Consider the following 26,109-nt stretch of genomic DNA (forward strand, 5'->3'; position numbering starts at 1 on the left):
GCCCTCTCCATGGCTGTGGGGTTAGACTTTCAGGAGATGCCCAAGGTGACCTTTTGAGAAGCACCTCTGGGTCACCTCTGAGCTCTGTTCACCTTGGAAATAGCAATGAAGACGCTTAACAGTGAGGTCTGGCGTGAGCCCGCATGGCAGCTGGGTAGTGAGATGAAGCATGTTGTTGGCTCTGGTGGCCAGGGTGATTCTCGGGGGAGGAGGTCAGTGAGAAGCCACAGTCACTACCAATTCCTGCTGGTACTCAGAGAACGGAGATGGAGAGCCACTCAGTTCTTGCAAAGAGATTGCTGTCTGCCAGCCAGTAAAGGAGAGTGAGCACCAGGTGAGAATTGGCTGTCCCTGTGAGAGAAGGGCAGTCTTGTGCCCACGCCCAGGGACAGGGCCTGCATGCGGCTCTGCGAGGTTACCTATGACATGCCTGCAACCCTCTGCACAGGACAGGCTGTGAAGCACTGTGGCCTCAGGGGCAGAGGCTGCACACCATCACCGTGCTGCCTGGCATGGGGCTCCGCCACGTGGCCACAGCTGATTGGATCAGGCACATATGCACATAACCCTAACACTCACAGCCCACATTTACTCAGGTGTTGCTACAGTTTAGGCTCTGTGCTGAGCTTTCCTCAGTTACCTTCATAGAACACAAGACAGGTACCACCGTTATCCCCAGTGTGCAGATGAGGGAGCTGAGGCCCAGCAGGGCTCAATGATGTGCCCAGGTTCACACCTTAGTGAGTAGCAGAGCTGTGTTTCCCCCAGGCCTGGCCAGGTTCAGGCTCCAGCTCTTTACCTTCAATCTAGTACCTTCAGTACCTCCCTCAGGAAGGAGGACTGTGGCCTCTGAGGCAATGAGGTGGCCTGGCACCAAACCAATGGTGACACCCCAGGTGAGATGGGGAAGGATCACACCTCACTGGTTAGAACTTGCCATGTACTCTCTACACAAGGTGGCTTGGACAAATGTCTTTCATGAGACTGGGAGGAAGAGGAGAATTGGACAGGGAAGGCCCCAGCAGTCTCTACTGAATCATACGGTCCCCCGTGGGTGGCATTCGGGCCCATCCAGTGTTTTATTAATATAAATAGTAACACTACTGCGAAAATACATATCCCTCTAGTGGTGGAGGAAATTCACCTAGAAGTAGAATTGCTGGGGTACTGGGTGCACACACTGAGAACCAGTCAATATTACCAAAGTGCTGTCCCCAAGGACTTGCCTTGTCCTCACCCCTACTAGCAGTGTGTGTCTTGCTTCTCCACACACTGGCCCGACTGGATGCTATCAAGAGTTGTAATTTTTGCCAAGTGGACTGACCTCATAGTCATTTTGATTAGTTCCCTGATTCTAAGTGAGTGTGCATTTTTCATATGTTTATTGACCAATTTATTTTGTCTTCTGGGAATTGTCTGTTTATAGCCCTTGCCCTTTTTCTATTTTTAAAAATTGATTTCTAGATGCCCATTAATTAAATGTAACATACTGCTCTCTAATCCTCCACTTATTTTTAACTCTGTTTTGGGGTACTGTTTTGGTCATATGGAGGTTTTTAATTTTTGAACTCAAATCTGACCATCTTTTTCTTTCTGGTTTTGGGAATTTTTGTCATAACATTTGGCAGATTTTATGTATGTTCTTCCCACTCTAAGGTACAAAAACACTTTCTTATATTTTCTTTTAATTCTCTATATAGTGTTTATGTTTAACTCCTTCCTCCATCTGGAATTTATTTTTATATAGGGTATGATATCAGTATTTTTATTTATCTTGTTAAAAATAACATCCCATCAATTCCACTTGAATTGTCCACATTTTAGTGAGATGCTTCTTTTATTATGTATTAAATTAAATGCCTACACAGACCTGTCTTTATTCTTCCCTGTTGATTGCTTTGTCTGTTCTGACAAAACTGCTCTAAAGGTGGTAGCTTTATGGTATTTTTCAATGATTGGTGAACCATATGTCTCAAGATGTTTAGCCCATTCTTAGTCTTTTTTTTTTCTTCAAGATGAACCTGAGAACCAGTTTGAATATTTCACTAAACAGTCCTATTTAGTTGGGATTGGGGTTGCACTGAATACATGGATTACTTTGAGGATGACTCTTATTTATGATATTCTTTATTTCATCCAAGCACATGGTATTCAAGTCTTCTTTTATGCCTTTCAGTAAAGTTTTATAGTCATCTTCATACAGGTATTACACAGGACTTGTGAGATTTAATACTAGATATTTTATGGGGTTTGTGGCTATTGTGAACAGATACATTTTTCATTGTATTTTCAAACAGGTCATAATTACTGATAGATGATTCTCTGATGGTGGGAGCATGAGCTTTCCCCACTGGGGGACTGTAACAGGCTGCCGGCAGGTAGGGACTAGACAGGCACTCACTACCAGCGACACGCTGACCTCCAGCGTTTCTTTGCATTCTAAGAATTAGTGTCTAGAAGTGTCAGAATCAGGCCCTGATTTTGGGTGATGTAGAATGCCCTGGAAAGTATACCTACCTTTTTAAATTTCTCTTTTTTGTCCCCTTGACCTTGAATTGTTGTCTATGGAACCAGAGCCTTTTCTGTGCACCTGGAGAGAGGCAGCACATGTCTCTTTTCACACTGCATGAGTCAGTGCCTAGAAGATTCTTCTGTGTATTCCCAAGGAAAATGGAATAAATAATCCATGAGTATTGAACCCATAGTCCCTTTCCAGCTGTTATCTTGATGCCATTCTGATCTATAGAAAAGATGGGGAATTACGATAACTAAAAAAAATTCCGCCATCCAGGGAGGGAGCTCTTGATAAGCTCTGATAAACTGTGGAGATGCAGGACTCCTCCATGGGCACCACCCTCCCTCAGGTCTTGGGGGGAGATGGGCATCCTGATCATGCAGCAGCCTGGAGGCCTCATTCCACCCACCACCAACCCCCACTCCCTGCATGCAGCAGGGACTCATCCAATCCAGTCTAGATGGCTGTTTTCTTTTAAAAGACACCTTGGAAGACCCATACCCTTCATCCATCATTGCCTAGAACCTGGGAGTTCACAGTAGGCTGTGTGCTGTGTGGGACCAGCAGGTTCTGCACTCCTGAGAGTGGCTCCGGGGAAGCTGAGATTCTTCACCTGCAAGGTTTCCATCATGTGTGACCCTCATGCCTGATGGACCTTGGCCCAGTGGCTGCCAACCAGATCTCAAAATGCATAGCAAACTCCTGTCAGATCTCAGTCTCCACACTTACATCTACATGGAGAGACTTTCTGAGCTCTAGGCTGCATCAGGATACACTAACTCAAATGAGTGGTTTGGGATGATTCAGAGCCTGAGTGCATCCATTAGAAATGGCATCCAGAACAAGGGACTCTGCACAGGAAGGTCTATCCTTCTGTTGTGCCGAAGACTGAGGTGTGTCTCAAAGTCTTTTGACTTCAGAGGACTCTAATGGGCTTAGACTGTTGCCTCCAGTGACAGGAAGTGCCCTGGAGCCTGCCCTCGCAGAGCATGGCCTAATGTACTGATTGGTCAGCAGTAAGACCCATAGTAACCTTTCCCCTGAGAGGGATGGGTCACGGGTGCCATGAGCAGGGCCTGGGTCAGGGACCCCACCTGTAGGGCTGAGAGATCCTGCAGAGGAGGTCTGCTTGGGCCCCTGGGAGCCCCAGGCAGGAGGATGTATTTCCTGCTCTAGAGGGCCTTCAGGTCAAGGGTTCTGTGTAATGTCTTTTACGCATTGCACAGGTGTTCACTTCGTCCCTGTTTCCCTTCCAGAGGGTGAAGAGACAGACAGGAGTTCATGGGTAACTGTACCAGGCAGTCCTTTACACATGTACAGCACACTAAGCTACACTGAATGCTTCAATGTGTGTTCTGCCATTCGATTCTCCCGTGAGTGTGTAGAGGGTGGTGTCTCCTCCAAGTCCCCATAGCGCAATGCCTGGCCATCTCCAGGCTCAGGGAATGGATCTCCACCAGCCTCATCAGTCAATCATTCGTGCGGCTGTTGTACAGGTACCCACCTCCCTTGCAGACTTTCGGCATCTCAGGGTGGACATCGGTGAACTTTTTATAACCTTTCACACATAGCATAATGCACAGGAGGGTCTCCGTAAACATGGATAGATTGATCAGCCAAGAATCAGTGAATGATTAGGTTCACAGAGTATGAGTGACTACTTAAGGTCACACTGTGGCAAAGCTGGGACTTAGCCCCAGTTCTCTCTTTGTGAGCCCAGTGCCTCTTTCATTATTCCAGAAGCCTTCTGAGGCCTCGTTTCAGGAGTAGGAAGGGGATCTTGAAGGCCAAGTCTGTAAGATGACATGACCTACAATTATTTTTGACTTGGAGTATCCCCAGGGATTCTCTAGGGTAGGGACATATCAAAGCTTGCCTCTCTTTGGCGTCACCTTGGACCACGACTAGAAGATTCAACCTTCTATCCCTCTCCGACACAGACAATGACCCGAGACTGGTTGTAAGCACATTCCTACTGAGATATGCTGCCTCTCAAGTCTGCGTGGACCTTAGCTTCCTCTAATGGCTTCTGTAGTCCCAGGGAAACCCAGGCTCTCAGATTTCAGCTCAGGCAGGTAGAGGGGCTGCCTCTTTTCCCAGAAAGTAGAATCTGTTCCCTTTCTCTTAGACAATTAGCTCCACTGAAGCAGGAGAAACAAGAATTACTTTCTACAAACATAGGTGTTGGGTGAAATGTATAACACTAAGCTCTTTGATGCTCCCAAAATGCTTCTCAACAGGGTCCCTCATTGTTGTGACTAATCATTTCTTCTTATTACTAACTGTTATGGTTAGGAGAATTGCCTGAGTACAGACCCAGTGTGTCCAAGACCCTAATGAGCAGCACGTGCACACTTGCTCAGCACAGTCATGGAAACACGGTGGTGTGTTTCTTCAGGGAAGCTGCTCAGATGGATCAGGAACAGGAGCTTCCTGCCTCCATGAGAGCTTCCACGTGCCCCCAGCAAATGCATTTGCTCCCCATCTGTGCTGTAAACCCTTAGGTACCTCTGCGCTGGGTGGAAGAGTGTTAAGGCTGAGCTTTGGAACCCGCCAGGTCGGCACTCCAGTCTCAGGCCCACCACTCACCAGCCGTGTGAGTTGGGCCAGTTACTTCATCTCTCTGAGCTACAGTTTCTTCTTATGTAAACAGAGGGTAATAGTTCCTACCTCACAGCCTGTTGGGAAGAAAGGAGTTCATTAAGTAATGCACAAAAATGCCTAAGACGTTCTTTGCACATATGGTTTATTAGTAAAAGAAAATTCAGAATTCCATATTGATCTCTACTGAAATGGAGACCAACACCACCTCTCTGCTTTTTCAGATGCTCCCTGCAGAAACCTCTTCCAGGGAAAGGACCCAATGTTGGTCATTCGTGCAAGTTCTGGCAAATCAGTGCCGTGTCCACAGGAAGCACTAGGACAGGGAGTCCTTCTGGTTGTTGGTACCTGGCGTGCACACCTGTGTGGCTGACCCTCTGTGGCTAGTGACTGTGTGACCACAGGCAAGCCATTTTGTCTCTCTGAACCTCAGTGTTTTACTGTTAGAATGAGAGATAATAATGCCTCAGAGAGTTGTGGAGAGAAACTAGTGACGTAATGTCTGTAAAGACCGTTCTATTCAGAGATGTTCAAAAATATTCAGAATCTGCCTCTTCTCATATCCTCCACTGCTGCCACCCTGGTCCAAGCCACCACTGCCTCCCACCTAGATAACTATGTGGCCTTATTTGGTCTGCCTTCTTACACCTTTATCCCCTTCCAGCCTGTCCTCCACAAGGCAGCCAGAGTGGTACCTAAAAGGTCTGAATATGTCATTCCTCTGGTTAGTGGCTGCCTTAGAGTAAAATTTCACTGAGAATGAAATTCCTGGCAGGCTGCAACCAGCAAGTATGTAGCCTGCCTCCTCCACTGTCTTTCTAATCTCTGGCACAACCTCTCTCCATCTTGATCACTATCCTGTCAGCCATGCTGCTTCCCTGATCTTCCTCAAATGAACCAAGCACATTCCCACCTCAGAGCCTTTGCACTTGCTAGTCCTTTGGCCTGGGGAACACTCTCTCTGGCTATTGGCCTGGTTCCTGTCTCACCACCGTCAGGTGTCTATCTAGATGGCTTCTCCTCCGAGACATCTCCCTTCACCACCCCAACACACTGTCCCTATTTATCATCCGAGCCTCATCACTGCTGATATTATGTATTTATCTACCTATTGAAGTGTTGTCTGACTTCTCCACTGGAAAATAAGCTCCATGAGGGCAGTGCCTGTGCCATTGTATTTGAATTCATCATTACCATATGATAATGAATAAAAATGTACATCTGCCAGTAGAGAAGGCATACTAAGTGACAAGCACTGTTCTGATAACCCCTTACTTACACTGCTTAATTGGTAGTCCTTTACAACACTCCTTTGCAATTATCATCATCCTGATTTTACCAGTAAGCATGCTCAGGCTTAGAGAGGTTATGCCAAAATCCAGGATTCAACCTATTCCATCTGAATGTGAAGACCTGTGATAACCCGTCCCTAGTAAGTTGCTACTGGGGTTCATCTTAAACTGATTCCAAAGGTGACATAAAATTGTGTCTTAGAAGGTTGTGCTCACATGGCTGTTAGGAAAAGTAAACCAACATGATTTTCCCGAGTTTTAATGCTTTTTCCTCCTTGCCCCAGGGGGACGTCCTATATTTTGAGGACAGGAGCCTCAAAGGGTGCCTGAGCTTGCACTGGGACAGGCATCAGTCAGCCTTCTAGCCCCTTCTGCCTCAGCCCCCAGCACAACTCCCTCTCTTGAAGGGACACCTCAGATTCCAGACACTACTTTCCCCATATTGAGCAAAAAATGCCCTGTATGTCTGGTACACATCACGAACAGATTGCAGACAATCCTTTGTCTATGTTTTTCCTAAAGGTCCCAAGCCCCTCCAAACTTCTGCCATTGAGAGGTGAATGTCTTTGGCATTCATTAAATAACTCATCAGTCTGTCCATTTTGGTGCCAACATTTTCCACAGGTCCCTGGTAACTTATTTCTGATTTTCCAATATGGCCTCAATAGCCTCTCTCCCACTATGTTGACACCTGACAAACCCAGCTGCCACCGATCCCTGTCATTGTGGTGTTATTATGGTGCCTGACATAGGATCTTTGGAAACTCTCCCACCACCAGCCGAAGAACCTTAGTGAAAGGGGTGGGGAAACAAGCAGGCTCATGCCCCTCTCCAAGGTTCTGAACCAGCATGATGCCATCACAGCCCTTTCTTCTAGAACTGCGGTCTCCACCTCCCACAGCGGCCTAATACTAGTCTGTGGCCTGTTAGAAAACAGGCTGTGCACACTGCCTGAGCTCTGCACCCCTGCCCCATGACACCCCATCACCCCTGTCCCCAGTCCATGGAAAAATTGTCTTCCATGAAACCAGTCCCTGGTGCCAAAAGGACTGGGGACCACTGCTCTAAAACACTGGTCATTCTTGTCTGATCTTCCAGGAATTCTGCATCTGGTAAGGGAATGGTGGAAGACAAATTAATGTCATACTTGCTTCAGGGAGAAGGAGAGAAAGAGCTGAACTTAGACTGGGGAGTGTCGTAGCTACAAATGGCAGCTAGAAAGAATAAAGGTTTGATTTTGTTCTCTTTTGTTTTGGCATTGTTTTCAAATAACCGGTTACCAAAGAAGAAACCACAAGTGAACATGAAGCTGAATTCATGTTTATTTGATAACTCTACTACATTTCTTATGGCTGAAAACTTTTCCTCTTTTGGCTTATGTTACCCTCCAACCCATGCTGCTTTCATCCCTGTATATTGTGTTTAGGGCAAAGGCATAACAACCAGCTGACTTGATTTCCTGCATATTTTGCCCCATAGGAGAGCTCTTCAGACTTCTACAGCCCCCATTTCTACGTCTGCCTTTGCTTCTTGATTCCTGTTTCCCCATAAAATCTCAAAGATCTCAAAGACACTTTTATCTTCTCCAGGAAGCCTTCTGAGCTTTCAGACAGACATGGTTCCTTTAAGTAGCTGTGTCACAGTGGCCAGTGGGGAAAGAGATGCCCTGATTTTGGAGAAGCAATCCTGGACCATGCCACCTTCCTGACCACTCACAACACACTCTCTTCTGCCATCTCTAGCCCTGATGTCATTTCTGTCCTCCCTCTCTACCACCTCTTCACCTTCATTCCATATTGAAGGATGCTGAAGTCCATACTGAAGTACATATTCAATATTGAAGTTGATATTGAAGTCATTTTTCCAAACTACAATCCTGTTTCTTCTCAGTCATGAGAATATTACATTTGTTGCATTTTCCTGATGGATCAATACTCAGGGGTCTTGAGTATCAAATGTCCTTCCTGGCTCATTCCCAGACCCTATCTCAACCTTTTCTCTTAAAGGGAGAATGAGTACAGGGTACAGTTTGCTGTGGGGATACAGGAGAGGTTTCCTTGCCCAGAGGTCAGAGGAGGACAATGAAGACCAGAAACTGTTTCAAAGTCAGACTACCTCTTGGAAGGCCAGGAAACAGAGGTGCAGGTACACACAGGTCACAAGCCCAGGGCCTAATAAGAGCCAGACCCAATCTGGTGATGCAACCCCATGCTCAAGGCTAGGGATCTACACTTTCCTGTGCTTATGAGGGCTAGGTGGCCTGGAATGTACAGAGTGGAGCAGGCAGCCTGTAAGGTGTGTTTCCCCAAGTATAGCTCCTTTGTTGACAGGACCCCCAGACATCACCTCTAAATACATCCATCTGCATTGATCTTGCCTTTTCCCAAACATCTGTAACCCTTTGTGTCTGTATCACTTTGATCCTTAACTATATGTATCCACATTCTCTGTACTTGACAAATGTGGGGTCCTACATCTGGATTCCCCAACTAACTTCCAAATCTTCATGGCCTTCACAGCACTCACCACAATTCTGAATGTGGGGTCTCTGCTCAAGGAAGTGTGGTTGAATTAGGTCAGTCTTATTTAGATGAGCAGGTGAAGAGTCCAGATGATCCATCCAATAATGACATTGCAAATACATTTTGCTGTGGCTACTGAAAATAGCCAGTGACATTACCTACTTCCTCTGTGTACCAGCCTCAGCCAAATTCTACAGGCATATTATCTCACTAAATTCTCAGGACTACCATTTTTCAGATGAGGAAATTGAGGCTTAGAAGTTTGCTTTCTCAAGATCAGCCAACTAGAGAATACTTTTCGACTTTTTAATGTGTGAGAGGGTCATTAGTTGGTTTCACAGGACTTAAGAACCTGCTCAGAGTCTGAAAAATCATGTGTCTTCAAACACAAGTTGACTTTTCTGGGGAAGAACTCCATTGCTTTCATCAGATTCTCCAAGGGGTCATGCACAGAGTGGGGAGGGCCCCTTTCTGGCCTGATGCTGACGAGCACAATCCCAGCCTGCATGTGGGGTTTTGCAGGGGAGTGTCACTATACCATGGTTGTCACCTTCACCAGTTCCCCATGGGGAGGGGTCTAAGGACACAACGCTGGCTGCAGCAATGCAGTTAGCTGGTCCCTACCTGCTTGGCACCTTGTACCAGCCTGGAATTTACTTATAAATCCTTGAGACCAAGAGGTTGGCCTTATTAAGATTCCCGATAAAGGAATTGCCTTTGGGGGCTTACCTGTCTTCAGCAGATTTTCCCCTTGATTACTCAGGAGTGCTCTTATTTTCAGCTTAATGGCTACAAATAAACTCACCCTCTCTCTACCACCCACCCTATCTCCCATGCTTTAAAAAAATCATCTGGTCCAATTCACATTAAGAAGCAGGAGATTCTATCCTAATACAGCAACACTTGGGCTGGCCCTGTGGGTCTAGAAGGATCCTATTTAACTCTTTGAGGTCCTGATGACAGCCATGCTCCACGCAGGCTCATCAACCTTTCGGGCACATCCTGGAAGATATTGGAGATCCATCCTCATAACTCAAGACCCACACACCCCCTCCCCACCCAAACAGAAAATCACAGCTCAACACTTTTCCCATCTTTTAAAAGGACTCAATTGCCCTAGCCCTTTTAACAGACTGCATTCATCAGTAGTAACCTTGGCAACAGATCAGAGAGGCTTCAGAAAACCTGTCTGTATGTAATTAAGAAAAATGAGGAAGAGCAGGGAGCTCAGACAGGAGACCATGGTGCCGAGCCCTGACACTGCTGATGGAGATGGCAGATTTCTTCCTTCTGGCTTCCGTCTCTGCTCCCCTTTGTAGTGTTTTTGTTTGGTTGTCTCAGTTGGCCTCATTCTCAGGGGGCCCAGATACTGGATGAATATTCCCTGCAATCGTAGGGCCCCAAGCCCAGGAGGCAATGCCTGGATGGGTGGAGAACTGGCCTCGCACGTTCCCCTAGGGAGACTTGGTCACACTCTTCATTTAGGCATGAAGGAGGCCAAGCAGTCTACCTGCAGGAACATGCCCACCTCATCAGGATGTCAGAGCACAGATATCTGGGGCATCATCATTTTAACTACCCAGCACGGGGCCCTGGCTTGCCAGGCCTGGAGCAGGCCTCGTGGGAATACGGGACAGAGCTCAGCATTGCTGGGCTGCCATCTGAGCCCCAGAGCTGTTTTGTTCCATAGCACTCATTCTTACCTGAATTCATCTCATTTATTTCTGTGTTTGCTTCTACCCTGTCAGGATTCTCTCACCAGAATATAAGCTCCATAAAAGCAGAAGTTTGCCCATCTTTGTTTTTCTGCCTCCCAAGTGCCTAAAAGAATGTAGGCGGTATTTGTGGAAGGAGTAAATGAGTGAATGAATGAATAGTGAATGGGGTCCCAGTCATTGGTTGTGGCCCAGACTCAGGTCACCTCCTCAAGTGTGCACTGGTGCTCACTCTGTGAGAAACAGGACACACCCCACGCCTGTGCTCGCCTGGGAAGGATGCACAGCAGGACGTGCTCCGGCTCTCCTAGCTCTTGGAGTCCATGCTGCAGGGAAAGGTCTCCTTAATGTCTGTTCCTTCTCCTTGGAAGAAAAGCATTCAGATTCATTGTTCTTGGAACCCACAACCATGACCCCCAGGTGCATCTGCTCTGGGAAGCACAAGTGACTGAGAAGGGAACAGTGGTTGCTTTATATAAAAGCTGTTTCTAAATAGACATGGACAAAAGCCTTCCCAGAAAGCCACTGCTTTTCTTCCTGAGCAGCTGGGAGCAAATAGCCAGGCACAGAGCAGAGTGGGCCTGCCCCACTGCTGTGGACGCCTCAAGATCATGACGGGGCAGGACTCTCCATCCAGCTCTTCACTTTCCCCCTTTATCTCAGCAAAGCCTCTGCCCTCAGAGTCACAGGTGGGTCCTCACTGCTCTTGCTGCTGCTTCCAGGCTTCTCTGAGGCCCCCTCCATCCACCTACAGCAGACCATCCTGTTTCTCGCTGGAGGGGGGATATACGTGGGGCTGTTGGCTATGCACACTGAGCAGAGGTGGGAAACCAGGTAAGAAGGGCCTGTGAATCAGAGACAAACCAGACACCTGCCCCTGCCTACCAGGAAGCCACAGCATGGTGAGGGCGACACAGAGAATGGGACCATCACAATGTAATGATGGAATCTGGCGTAGGTGTCTAGTCATGGGCTCTGTGAGCCCAGAGGGGGAGTGCAGGACTGCTAGATGTCAGGGAAGCTCCTTGTGGAATGAATGCTGGATCTCCAAGGGTGGTGAGCAGGAGATTATCAAGTAGATACAGAGGGAAAGCAATTCCAGACAGAGGAATGAACACTGTGTAGAGGCTCGGAGGTATGAGAGTTTAGTGTGCACAGGAAGCTGCAGGAATGCTCCTACCAGCTATGGTATGAGGGGCGAGGGCCAAGGGCGGGAGAGGAGCTCAAGAGCAGTGGCCCCTTCCCCCACAGGATTTGAGTGACTCGGAAAGGAGGGCAAACATGCTGGATAGCCAGAGAGCAGAAGTGTTTCTGCAGAGGGACACTATGATCCCATCTGCATTTTAGGACTCACACTCTGGCAGAAGAGAACGGATCAGAGACAGGCAAAAGTGATGTTGGAGAATTAATTGGGAGGCTTTTGCAATAGGGTGGAAAAATTGATGAAGCCCGGAGTTCTGAGGCCATGGAGATATAGAGGAAGGGAAAGATCTGAGGAAAAGGAGATAGAGCTGACAGACTGTGGTGATGGTCTGTGTGTTGGGGGATATGGAAAAGTGACTCCCAGGACGTGGCTGGTGACTATACAGGGTATCAAGGAAAGTAAGGACTGAATTGTGTTCCCTGGATTTGTTAAGTAGGAGGGCAAAGGAAAACCAGTCATGGCAGAGGGGTGGGGAAGTAACCAGGCTGCAGTTGGCTGAGCAGGGAGAGGGGCGAGATAGTTAAGTGTAGACTCTTCTTTGGAAAAGCTTGGCTGGAGAGTACAGAAGAAAGTGTGCAATGCAGCGAGGTGCCAGGTGATGGTGTTTGGGTTTGAAAATGAGCTTAAGTTGAGAAGCTGGTGTCAGGGGAGAAGGTGACGTTAAAGCTCAAGGAAGGAAGGAGATACTTGAAGGGGAGAGGTCCCCAAAGGAGGGAAGGGTGGATGGTCCTTCTCTTGGCCAGTCCCTGCCTCTGACCCTCCACTCGAGGCTGCTTTCTGAGTGATAGCCTCAGGATGCCCCAAGGAGGCTAGAGAATGTTTAGAAAGATTTACCCCATGCCCAGCGTAAAGCAAGCCCTCAGTGAACGTATTTATTTTGAGATGAGAAACAGTGTCCTGTGGGTGAGGCTAGGCTGTCTGCGGTGAAGGTGAGGCAAACAGAAGTGACCTTGGCCACTGGGAGCTGGTGGTCTGAGTCTCATGGGTTGGAAGACAGGCACTGACCAGTGCTGATGTTAGTGCATTGTGCAGTGTGGGCAAGGCTGGCCCCGGCCAGGAAGAGCCCACTTGGGACAGTATTGAGTGCCCTCCCAGTACTAGCTGTGTGTGGATTCAAAAAGAGATGGATATTTGTCTCTGGGCAGATGGGCGGGCAATTCTTAAATGCTGTTTGCAAGACTTCAGTAAAAATGCTTCATGAATTCTGTGCTGTCACAAGCGTGTGTGAGCACTGTGCTTTAGCTCAGGCCTAACAGGCTTTATATAGGACAGTACTGATTTTCTTTCATGTTTTCATAGAACCTGATTTAATATTTTCTTTCTGCTCTAGCTGCTTGCCGCTGACTGATTCAACACAGACTCCTTCCCTTGTGCCCCCCGACCTTGTTGTTATTCCCTCATTTTGTGTGTTGGCATTTGATTCCTGTCTCCAGCATGAACCACTTTACACATGTCTTCGTTCAGCTGGCGACGGTCACGTGTGTGAATTCTGAATGCATTAGTGTCCGGAGTGGCTGCTCTCGCAGAGCTGCCGTTCAGAAGGGGGCTTCCAGGCAGGATTCATTTCTGTCAGTCAGACACCGAGGATATGCAAGGCTCAGGCTTGGGAACCCGAGGCTGTGATCTGTTCTGTTCTTGGGCAGCAGGTTCTCCAACTCAGTATTAAAATGCTCACCACTGCAGCCATTAATTCAGCAACGTTTTGCTCTCCTACAAAGAACCAGTCTTTTCAGAGTTTTGCAACAAAGCATTTCAACTTTTGCCAAATTGTGAATAGCAGCCATAAACAGAGCTGTGCAGAGGGAAGAGGTTGCCCTCTGTGAGTCCCAGTGAGCCTAGCTGGTTTGTAGGAGAGAGAATCTGTTCAGAGAAGGGCTATAGTTAAGAACATGATCTATGGAATCAGGCAGGCATGGATTTCTACGCTGGCTTCAGTTCTTATAGACCTATGTGACCTATAACCAGCCTCTCTAAGCTTCAGTTTCTCTTTCTATAAAAATCAGATAATTATTATACCTTCTCAGTAGAGTTCTTGAAGGGGGATTAAATGAAGTAATGCATGTAAAGCAGCTAGCAGAATGTCTGGAACACACTCCTATGTTTTTCTTATATCATGGGGTAAAAAGTAGTGGCTGCGTGAATCTCTCCCACCCAACTCTGCTTCTGGTCTTTGTGCACCAAAGCTAGTGCACTGTAATAAATATTTATCTCTTCAGGTGCTCTGGCAGCCTGTCCTACAGAGAAACATGCCTGCTACCATGCAAAAACCACATAGATCCCAAATTGTGTGAGATTTTGTGCAGGATTCCAGGATTTGTTGGGGCTGTTGGAGGGGCCCCCATCTCCCTATGCCCTTGAGCTCTACACCAATTAAGAAAAGATGAGGAATCCCGGAAGGGTCTAATACACACACACTTATTAATGCTAAACCTGGCTAGAGAGTGTGGCTTGGTCCTGAGAACAAAAAGACCTGAACTCAGGTCCCTGAACCCTTTCTTTTGGCACATGTGATTGAAAGAAGGAAATCCCCAGTGGAATTCAATCACATGTAAATGAAAGGGGAGTTTGGGACAGTTTGCCATCTTTGTCCACAGGTTTTTTTTTTTTTTTTCCTGCCAAAATGGATTGGAGCGTGGAGATTTAGGGTTGAGGAAGGGGAGAGGGCAAGCGCACATGACAAGGAGGCAGACCAGAGAGATACTGGACAAGGAAGCTTCTGCCTAGCCTCACTGGGCCCTTCCTTGTCTCCACGCAGGCGTCCCATCGGGTCCCCGAAACGTCATCTCCATCGTCAATGAGACGTCCATCATTCTGGAGTGGCATCCTCCAAGGGAGACAGGTGGGCGGGATGATGTGACCTACAACATCATCTGCAAAAAGTGCCGGGCAGACCGCCGGAGCTGCTCCCGCTGTGACGACAATGTGGAGTTTGTGCCCAGGCAGCTGGGCCTGACCGAGTGCCGTGTCTCCATCAGCAGCCTGTGGGCCCACACCCCCTACACCTTTGACATCCAGGCCATCAACGGAGTCTCCAGCAAGAGTCCCTTCCCCCCACAGCACGTCTCTGTCAACATCACCACGAACCAAGCTGGTAAGTCTAGAGGCTTCTGTGCTCCTTCTGTCGTTCTGTGTGGCTGGCTCTTTCTCTGTGCAGGGATACAGCTGTGGCCACACCCATCCTGCCAGTCTGCCCTCGGGCCTCCTCCCAGGAGTGTAGCCTGCAGGTGGTGGACATTTGTGGTCCCGGAGAAGGCAGGTGTAGTGTTTCACCCCTGAGAATGAGCTTCAGATTGGGGTATTTTCTTGTGCCCAGTATAAAAGCAAAGACATCCACCGAAGCCACAGTAGGACCCAGTGCTCTGCATCCGACTCAACAAATACTGTTAGAAAGATGAATGGAGAGATGGACAGACAGACAGGTGTGTGGGTGGACAAACTATGGGTGGGTAGATGGATGGGTAGGTGAGTGGAGGCACTGATACACCTTGAGAACAGGAACACCAATGATGCTTTAATGGAAACCCAATGAAAGAAACTTTCCAGAAATGATATGATCAAGTCAATATCACCTTCATAGATTATTTTTCAATAAACCCATGTAATTCAAGAGTGCATTCTCCTTTCCAGCTTGCTCAGAGGAATGGTACCTGTTACAGAGACCTCAGATATGTGGCGATAGATAACTCCTGATAGCCAGTACACCCCTGCGGCATGCACAGCTCAGAACACATTTCCTGCTCTTCTCTTTATTTCTGTATGTCTTACTCCTCTGATCTTTTCTCTTTATTCCTTTTCACACTTCTTGCAATAATCCATTTCTTTTTATAACCATTTAACCAGTCCAATCATGTATACATTCACTCGTTTATTTACTCACTCATTATTAAGAGACAGTTATTTAACATCTATGGTGTGTCACGCTGTGGATTAGACACTGTGAGGGATACAGTGATACTTGGCCACTGTTGTCCCTCCCATGAAATTCATTAACTAAAGCCTTTACAGGACACAGATACAGGGTACAAAGCTGCACGGTACAATTCTGCACACATGCAGTAAACGCCAAGGGAGTTACAGAGAAATGGGCAATCTCTCCCCTGGGGTGATAGCGCAAGGCTGCGGAGAGGAAGTGAGCATCACATTGACAGACAGTGGGGGCTGTGGGCAGTGGACCATGGCCTTAATTGGAATTATAGATTTTTCTCAATGAGCAAATTCAAAAAGGACAGCTTTCGAGCAGAATAGCATGAAACAAGTGTCTCTCTCTGCGCTCTCTTCCTCTGTGTGTCTCCCCTTCTTGTCCTCCTCTTTCCTACTCCAGCCTTTGCTACTCCTCATTTCCCCAATCTCAGACTCATTCTGCTTCTTTTAACACCAGGCATCTTTGATGGCAGATGATTCTTGGGTTTAAGCTGTCAGAACAGAGAAGGAAAAAAAGGTGTTGTAGGAGAGCATGCCTGTCCAGATGGCTGCCTTGTTGCTGTGTGTGTGTGTGTTCATGGAGTGTGTTTATGTGTATGTGCATGGTCACGTGTTTACATGCATACGTGTGTAGTGAGAAAATAGGAGTGGAAGTGTAGACGCCTCCAGCTGGTGGCCACAGTTTTAGTGTCATGGAGACAAAGGTTGTGACATTCTGTCTTACCCAAAGAAAAGGGAATGGTGATTTCTGCATTATGTTAAGCATGTAACATAGGCAGCCTTTGTTAGCAGTATTTCCCTCAGAGAGTTTAAGGCACAAAACTGGCGGAAATATTTTAGTGTCCCAGCTTCTGAGAATAACAATTCTGCCAGGCTGTCATGTTACACTGGGCTTGGCTGTCTTCTCCCTCTCTCTAAGCATGTGAGAACAAACCTGCCACTTATATCGGTTTGCTTTTATTTCTGCCCCTCCCTTCCCTTACCCTGCTATTCCCGAACCTGCCCATCTGCTTGTCTTGCCGTCTGCCTATTCCCAGGTTCAGTGGAGCTGAGGGACCAGGGCTCCTGCAAGGGGCCCTGCATTCCCAATATTCAAACTATTTATTTTTGTCCTCACCCATTTGCTCCTCCACCAATACATTTCTCATGCATTTTATCCCCCCTCTGATGGGCCCTTTAATCTTAATCTTCCCTGATATTGGAGTCCCAGCCTCCATTATCACCTTCCAATCTATAATTCTTCTCTGGTACTCCTGGAATTTTGGTATCAGAAAGTTTACAATCACTGAGAGAAAGATGCAGCTGCTTCTCGGTAGCACATGGTTATTATAAAACAAATATCAAGGTGACCAGTAGCCCCTAACCCGGGGGCTGTGTGGCTCTGAGAAGTGTGGTGCTATCACTCTGGTTTGGTGAATCCGTATGTGAATGAAAATTATTTTCAATCAACAGATAGTATTTTTTAAAAGATGAGAGCCATCAAAATAAACATTCAAATCTGAACCTCTGCAAGAATGGTTTAGAAACATGAACAGAAACTATGCATTTTACAAGATATGGAAGGGAGACTAAATAGTAGGCATCATAAAAACTCTAATGACTCAGATCCATTAAGGGATGAGGTGGGTGGCCCCATGTGTCACCAAATAGGTCATGATATGTCTAACTCCTTCCCAGCACACCCCTGAGGTGGTCCACTCTGGGTGACATCCAGGTCAGCCTGCCTCCCCTGGCCTCACAGCATGGTGTGGCCCCTGTCAGTGTCTGTGGCCACCACTGTCCTACTGTTCGGGTCAGGGGTAGGTAGAGGGCAGGTAACGACTTTGACCAAGACCAGTTATCAAGTGCCTACTCTGTTCCTGAAACTACCCAAACTGTGAAATGGGTGAGGACCATTTTTGAATCAGGTGGGTCCTGACTGGAAAATAAGTAAGTAATAATTATTATAGGTAATATTTCATGTTTATTATTCTTTTGAGTTGACAGAGAATTCTGAAATATGTGGACTTATTTAATCCTCATAATTACACAATGACTGGGCATCATTATTCTCATTTTTCAGATAAGGAATCAGGCGTAAAGGGGTTTAGAGATTCCAGGATTAGAAGAAAGTCAGCAGAATGTCACCTGTCTGCTTCTGCCTTACGGTGTCCTGTCCTAAAAGTAGGCATTTCTTCTGGGCTCCCTGTTTCATAGTCTCCAACAATAGGCTTTTCTGGACTTCAGGAGCTTTAATCCAAGTTGTAACCTTGGAGATTTTGTAATCATCTTTTAGGTCATTGAGCATAGTAGACACAGTTCTTTACTCAGAGGCAAGCTTGTCTGGAAGAACACCAAGGATCTGTTGAGTCCTGATATTCTGAGAGCCCTTATGTTCTGTCACACCCCCAAGTCATGTATATAGTCATGATTATTCAAGGACCTCGTATCACTTGGAGAGTCTCAGGATTGGATTTTCATCCATTCCAAAGGCAGTAGCAGAGAACTGCCATTTTTGAGCACCTCCAATATGCCAACCTCTACCAAGTTCTATACAGAGATGAGTTGGGTCAGGCGAAAAAACTGGGGTCAGAGTGCTTTTGGAATTTGCTTAGGATGTCACAGCCAGCAAATGATGTTTCTGAGTTTCAAACTCAGGCTTGTGGTCATTTGATCCTCACACTGAGCAAAAATTGCATTATGGTGGGCTGTGTGAGTTGTAAGCTCTCTCTAAGATGCTGCTACATAACTAGGCCACTTTAACTGTCAAAAAAATGTCCATCATATTTGGTCATGAATTATGCAAGCTCAGGTTTACATGAGGTCTTCAGGGATGCATCCTTGTACTGAATACAGCTGCCATGAGTTTAAAATAGACCTGATCAGGTGGAACTCTCTCTGTTTCAGTGGCCAAGTGATCTGCAGAGAGGTTGTTATCACCACTAACTCCTGCAGTCACTCTGTGGCATCTGGCCCCAGATTCAGGCTGATGGCTGATGGATCATCTGGCTGTCAGAGAGAATTAAGTGAATGACAAACTTTACTTCTCTCTCCTTCCAACTAGATTCAGAGTATCAGAATTGGGGAAGAAGACCTCAGAGGAAATTTTGGGGGAGAAAAAAGATGAATCAGACTGGCACATGAATCTGGGACCATCTAAGTGAAAGAGAATGAACTCAAAGGCCCCTGAGGCCAGGAAGGTAATGGAAAGGAGCAAAGCAGGGGAGGTATGAGGCAATAGAGAGTGGTGAGGACAGCAGGGAACTGAAGAACGCAGAGGCAGCCACTACTCAGTTCCAGCAAGGGTTGCCATGCCCAGCAGCCTGATTTTATAAGCTGAAAAGCCAGATTTAAAATGTTGACAACTGATTAGAAAATTTTAAAGCTCGAGAGCCAAACAAATCCAATTCTGGATTTGGCCTGTTGGCTGTGGTGTGAACCTCTAACTGAGAGGGTTAATCTAATTTGCCCAAGCCTTACTGGTGAGTGTGCTGTTCCCCATCTCATTCCACAGTGGGGCAGTCATCTTGGGCTCCCTTCCTGGGCTCATAGTGGCAGAGGTGTAGTGCAGGCTTCCTGGGGTTAGGGTTCCTTCTCTGCCCCTCACACAACTCATGTAAGTTCATTTAACTGCCAAAATCCCTCATATCTTGCCCACAGAATAGGATGTGCTTCCTTGTACTGCAATGACAAGCAAATGAGCCAGTGGATAGAAAATCACTCTGTAAACTATGCTATGGACTAGAAGATTAGCATCGTTTCTGAGAATATGTCCTGAGCCAGAGAGCAATTTGCTGGGCTTTTTCTCCCTAGGCTGTTTCCTTCCAAGGTTTCTCAGTCTCTTTGTTTGGGACTGATGTTATCCATATCAGATATGTAACAGACATCTGTTTGTCCATTCTGCACTGGGAGGAGTAGGCACCAGAAAAGAAGCTGGCAACCTCTGCATCCCAATGAGCTCATGATGAGGGCGGGAGTACCTGGCACTGGATTATCCTGGTGCTCAGAGGAGCCTGCCTGTCTTTCCTCCTCATATGTTTGGAAAGCAGCACTTCCCCCCTCACTCATATGAGCCCATCAGCACAATTTATATCTGACATTTACGTTGCACACGGGTCCTGTATGGCCCGCTGTGCCTGTTGCATGTGGAATACTATTCCATCATGCCCAGCACATGGGCACAACCTATTATTTAATTTTCTTTAAAAAAATACTGCGCTACTTCTGTTAATAGTCACAAGCCCCTATAGTTTGTCCATTTCTAAGGCATTTTTGAAGTTCTTAGACAATTAAAGTCACTCAGATACACTACTTTTCCTACAAAAGAATTACCTAGCCCATCAATTCCACTGACTACATCACCTAATTTGCATTATTCCTTGGTTAAATATAGTATTTGCATGCATAAAGAATAATCTTTGAATATGAAAAGGAATTTTATGATATTGCAATATATTGAGCTCTTTGGAGGAAAGATATTATGTAAATCTCAAAATTAAATATTAAAACAATATTACACTGCTGCCTGTAAAAATGTAGAGTGTTAAGATCCATATGTCGAAACCAGTTTGTTTTTAAGGGATGTTCTCATTGGAAATTAGCAGGCAAAATTTGCTCCAGAGCAGAGTAAAGATTGAATGAAAACTTTAAAAAGACTGGAATGGCTTTAAAGAAAACTTTCATTGAAGTTAATAAAGAAAAGTTAAAAAAACTTAAGTAAATAAAATTTTCACTGTTCTTAATTCAATTTCAGAGTTCATTTCAGTGCTTTCTTCTCATTATTAATTCTGGAAAGGTTGTTTTTATTGTTTCTTAAACTCTGGCATGGAGGAGGAACTTCCACGTTGCCTCAGAAAGACATTGGCCATTTCCAAAAGGGGATGTGTTATCTGCTGGGCTACGAAGGTCAGCAGGTGGCACTGCCTGTGACTGATGTCATGGCTCCCACCCTCTGCAGCCTTGGGGTTCTCCACTAGATATGGAGCTGTGTAAAGAATCAAACCTTCTCACCCACCACCAGCTTCATGAGGAAGGGACCACACACGGCCAGGCACTGAGAGCCTTGATAAATATTTGCCAGATGCCTTGAGTCCTTACAGGTGAGCATTAGCATGTGAGTGTTTGGCTGGGGTGTGGTGATCAGATTGTGTCCTGGTGGTCCACAGGTGACATCTTAAGATCCCTCCCAGATCAGTCAGGTAACCAGGTATCTTCCTGCTCTGTGGCTCCTGGAAGGAAAACTTAGGGAATGGTGCTTAGGATGATGCCATGAGCCCTGATCCATTTAGAGGAGCACAAGCAGACTCACCCACACTCAAAGGGGTTGCTTTGTTTGTCTGAGCACTTTAACATCGGCAAGGTCTTCATTCATTTAACACATTCTTTGTGACTGTTTACCAACTACCGACTTGACAGTACCTGCTTGTTAGGGGCTCCCTTCTATTCACTTACTCAGGAAATATTTATTGAGACCTTCTGTGTGCCATGCAGTGCTCCAGACACCAGAAGCAAAACAGGAAACAAAACAGACAAAAATCTGTGCTCTTGTTGGCCTCACATTCTAGTCCACAGTACTCACTGAGACTGAAATCAGAGGCTCAGAAAAGTCACAAGGTGCGCAAGTGACTGTGCTAGGAAGTGACTGGAGGGGGTGTAGGCCCCCCGTTGGGCTCTTGGTACCACCCTCTGCTATGGTGCCAAGTCTCCCATCGTAAAAGTACGGGTGTAACTATGTGCTGTTGCTAGAGAGCATTCCAGTTTGTGGCGGTGGTTGTGGTTCCAGTGACAGTGTGTTCACTAACTGGCCAATTTGAACTTCTCATGGATGGATGTCACCTGCTGGGCCACACAGTGGTTGGGCATGGGAATTTTCCATTCCAGGTTCTGAGCAGTGGTTAGTGGTGCTGCTAACAGCTGGCGAACTGCTGAGGATGCCCTCACCCTGCTAGGATGACTAGAGGGCCACAGGACCTAGGGACCTTATTTGCTCAGTTAGTCCATGTTGGGCCAGGCACTCTAAGTATGCAACTTGCGCAGTGACAGTGGGGATGCTGGCAATGAGGCTGTAGGAAGTTCCTTACCCTGCTCAAAGTTTACATGAGCGTATGAATACCCCCATTACAGAAGGAGCACTAGTTGGATTATTAGATAGTTGCTGTTCACCTTGTGTCCTTAGCAAAGAAGGTGGGCAGGATGAGGGATCCTGGTGATCTGTCCACTCCACACTCCTGTGGCAAGTTAGCTTCATGAGCCGACTGTAATTTCCAGGAGAGCGTGCCCTGTACCTGTCTTATTGGCTATTGCATCTAGCTAGGTGTCTAGCTGGGTGCCTGAAACACAGAAAGCATTCAATAAATGCTCATTGATTGAGTGAATAAATCACTAAATAAATGTATGAACGAATGTCTCCGTTTTATTAAACTAGGCTCAGGCATGAGCCAATGGTGTAGTTCAAGCTGTCTGTGTGGTCTGTCCTTGATCGGGCTGGGTGGGGGGCTGTGACTAGAATTAAGCCCCTAGATGTTGGTGAGACCTGGGGCTTCCTGTGTGCACTGTTCCCCCAAACCATGGCCCCGTGGGAGCCACTCTGCTATACCCTGGCCTGTCCTACCCAGTCCCCACTGGCAGAGCCCCGGCTGCTGGAACAAGCACAGTGGGGCATCGGGATGGCATCCCAGTGCTGCTGTCTGTCCACCTGCACGCCGGCTCCATGCTTATCATTTTCACAGTACCATCCGTGTTAAACAGGCTGGAGCACCAGGGGTTTCTGAATGCAGCAATTAACAAAACAGTAATCAAGCTAAGTGTTTAATTTCAGAAAATTAACATCTTCTCTGAGCGGATGTGAAAGATGGGGGAAAAGGCACATTAAATGTTCTGGGTAAATAAAGGCAACATTGGACCACAAATATTTTCCTGTGCAAGGAAGACTCTTTGACAATTCTCTAGGCCTTGGGATCAGTTTCCTTCTGAGAGCCAAACTGCAGGAAAATGTTAGCTATAGAATTGAGCCCTAGGATTTTAAAATGTGTGTGTTTCTTTTCTTTTCTTTTCTTTTTGCTACTTTTGAGGGCAGAGCAAATGCTTTCTCAATCCAGAGGAGCTCAATCCAGAGGAGCCCAGTCATGCCCCCTGTGAGTGTGTCTGCCCTGCAGAAACTCTCAAGGTGATGCATGTTTTCCTTCTCTGAATTATACTAGTTAAAAGGATGACACGATGAGTTCTTGGATATGCATTAGTTTTTCATGTGCATAGGCTGTATTTCTCCAGAAAGACTAAGGGCGGGGGGCTGGGTGGAGACAGGACGGAGAGGTCCTCCTAGTGGGAGTGAGTGCCGGGGACAGAGGGCTGGGAGGGCAAGGAAGGAATGCTGTGGGGTGGAGGCACAGACAGGGAGCCTGAGGCTGGCGCATAGGTGCCACAGCTGACCAGGGCTCTCGGGGTGGCGTTGAGCCTGGCGCTGCCCAAAGAAGCACCAGAAACCGTGTTCTCACAGGGCTGTGGGTCCTCAGGGAGGGTCCTGGCTACCCAGCTTAATGAGCAGCTTTCCTTGAGGGGTATCCCAAGCAGATGACATGGAGAACAAATAAATCAAAGCAGGAGAATGAGAGAAGGGGTTTTAAGTACATAGGGGACATTCCAGGGGTTCCCAGAAGTGTTCGGGGACAGCGTCAGGGAAGGTAGGTTTGATTCTGTGCATGCATAATTTGTGGAGATTCTGAGTACCCAAGTCGAGTTATTATTTATGCAGCTGGATATTCGGGCTTCTATTTTCTCTATGAGCTGGGAAATAAGGTTGTTGCAGAGTGAAGGGGGAAGAATTATTGGAAGTGAAGGTTTGAAGAGGATGGAAAAGGTTTGGCAGTGCTGCTGCAAAGAGTGGGAGATGCAATTAACCAGAGAAATCCAGACTTTCTGGAAAGTATTGAAAGTTCATTTGAGGTTGTGATCTCATGTTTAGAAAACCACCCCTCTGTATTCTTATGTGGCTTTCTCAGCAGTGTGTGGTTGCTGGACAGCAGATCCTGCAGGAAGTGGATCATGGATCTATCTCTGGTTGAGTTTTGACAGCTGTATGCTATGAAAAGATAAATGCAACCCAAGCTCGAGGGCATGAGGAGTATTGTGGGTTATGTTATTGCAAAGATGGAACCTAGGCTGGATAATGAGGGGTATGAATAAAGGAGAGGGCTGACGCATTAGGTGGAGGTGAAAGCTGAGAGGTCCAGATGAGGCCAACAAGAGCTGCAGCAGGTTCATCTAAGGTTGCGATAAGGAAGCAGATTTTGAAAATGGAGCAATTTCAGGTGAGGCAGAGTCCAAGTGCACCATGGAAAAGTGCAGATGTGAAAGAGTGTAGAGGTTGAGGAACTGAGAGTCCGTTATTTACGTGGACATTGTAGTCATCCACAGGAGGGCAAGGCTCAGGACGGAAACACAGAGACAGAAGCCAAGTCTTCAATGAATGCGGGGAGTGAAGGTGGCAGGGGCACATGGTGGTTCCAAGACTTCTTGAAGAGCAGTAGTCCAGCCAAGTGGCATTTTTGTAGAGGGTGCAGGAGAGATGGTGAGTAAGGGGGTGGAAGAGGAGATGGGGAGCAAGAAGAACACACCCTGATGCCTGACCTGAGGTGTGCTGGGTGCAAAATCATAAACTGCCACCCACTGAGAGAGCTGCAGGGCAGAAGTTTCCCCAGGGGAGAGCTGCCTTTCTTTAATGCAGGCATGGAGGGAATGGTCTGAGAGGAGGTGGTGGGCACTAGGGAGTTTCCTGACTAGTGAGCAGCCACTTTGGAGGGCCCAGGGCAGGTGTGCTCAGTGGTGGCAGGGGGAAGTCACAGTCAAGGGAAGAAAGGCCCAGAACATTGTGGGGTTGGTGGTGTGCAGAAAGGGGCTTAAGGCTGGGCGTTACAGGGTGGAAGCCTGCCTGCACCGCCAGGTGGGCTGCTCTCAGGAGGAGGCGCTCTCGGTCTTCAGGCCGGAAGACTTAGAACCCCGGGCCTAGGGCAGAATGGTCCCAGTTACTGCAGGTGCAGCTCCCCTGCCCAGCGTTGGTGGCTTAGGGTGCTGGCAGGGCATGGGTGAGAGCCAGGGGCCATGCAGGGCACACCTGCTGTGCGGCCTCCCCTGTGGCCTGTCCACGGCTAGTGTTTGGAGTGAACTTCCACGATCAGGCATTAAACAGACCAAAGCTGCCAACACTCTGTCCTTGTTCCACACTGGGAAAGGCTGACAGGCCTGCGGGAGGCAGAGCTGAGCAGTGTGCCCCAGCTGACGTGAGTCCTGATGGCTCTGTCCTCAGCAGCAGTGACAGAGCCCAGGACACCTACCCAGGACAGCCACCTCCTGACAAGCACTCCCCCCTGCCAACACACCTCCATAGCCTCCCGTGACCACAGGGTCACAGAGCTCAGTTTTGCTGCTGTTTCCGCCGTAAATGGCCCTTTCCTGAGGCAGCTTCTGGTTGCCCCAGGAGGGAGAGGAGCTGTGGAAAACGCCAGGCTGGGGTGATCCAGGAGGCAGAGGCGCCCTCCAGGGCCACACTGCAGGCCTGCCTCCTCTTCCAGGCACAGGGCTCTGCACACTCCCACTGTGGGTGGGGGCACCTGACCTCCCTGAGGGCATACGGGTCCCGGAAGGAGGCATGAGTGACACTACCCTGACCACCCCCCAGCCTCATGGAAATGCTGAGTGCGTGAGTGGAAGGGAGGGGAGGGCAGAGTCCCACACTGTTCTCAGGGAAAGGAGGCCCAGCTGTTTCCGGGTCTGCACTAACCTGCTGGGGCCCCAGGGAAGTCAGTTTCTCTCTCTTGCCCTCAGTGCTCTCATCTATAAATTAAGATTTGACAGAAAACTGAATGAATGGCTTTGGATATCCCCCCAAAGTTCAATATTATGACTTCTAGATTTCTACATAAGCAGTTCTCAGTTCTCTGCATCCAACTCATGTGAAGGGTGTGTTAAAACACAGATTGCTGCCCCCACCCTCCAGAGCTTCTGATTCAGGGAGTCTAGGGTAGGGGGCTCAAGATCTGCATTTCTTACCAGTTCCCAGTTGAAGCTGATCTGAGAGCACATTTTGAGAACTAGCAGGGTCGAGTGGATGATCCCAATAAAGAACTCCCTCATACACACATCAAAGGTAATATCAGAAATGAGGACCTGTGCTTATAAACCCACATTCCCAGAGCATCCCCCAACCCCTAAGCCCCACCTGTCACCACCCCTTTGGCTTGGAACCAAACCCTTAGTGGACCAGTGGAGGAGGAGCCATGGTTCCCTGCCTGGGGCTGTGAGGCTGAGAGCCAGGCCAGAAGCCCTCACTGTCTCACCCCTCACCTCCCCTTGAGCTCCCCAAGGA

At 47.5% G+C, this 26,109-nt stretch overlaps 1 protein-coding gene across 1 annotated transcript in view; it reads left to right on the forward strand.

The window, feature by feature from the left end:
• Positions 1-26,109, forward strand: part of EPHB1 (EPH receptor B1) — a 282,512-nt gene that overhangs the window by 156,817 nt on the left and 99,586 nt on the right. Inside the window, exon 5 of the mRNA XM_045560222.1 lies at positions 14,605-14,940. Coding sequence (XP_045416178.1) covers positions 14,605-14,940 — 336 coding nt within the window. The remainder of the gene's footprint in view (positions 1-14,604; positions 14,941-26,109) is intronic.

This window comes from Lemur catta, chromosome 1 (genome assembly GCF_020740605.2).
Source record: "Lemur catta isolate mLemCat1 chromosome 1, mLemCat1.pri, whole genome shotgun sequence".
NCBI classification, from domain to species: domain Eukaryota; kingdom Metazoa; phylum Chordata; class Mammalia; order Primates; family Lemuridae; genus Lemur; species Lemur catta.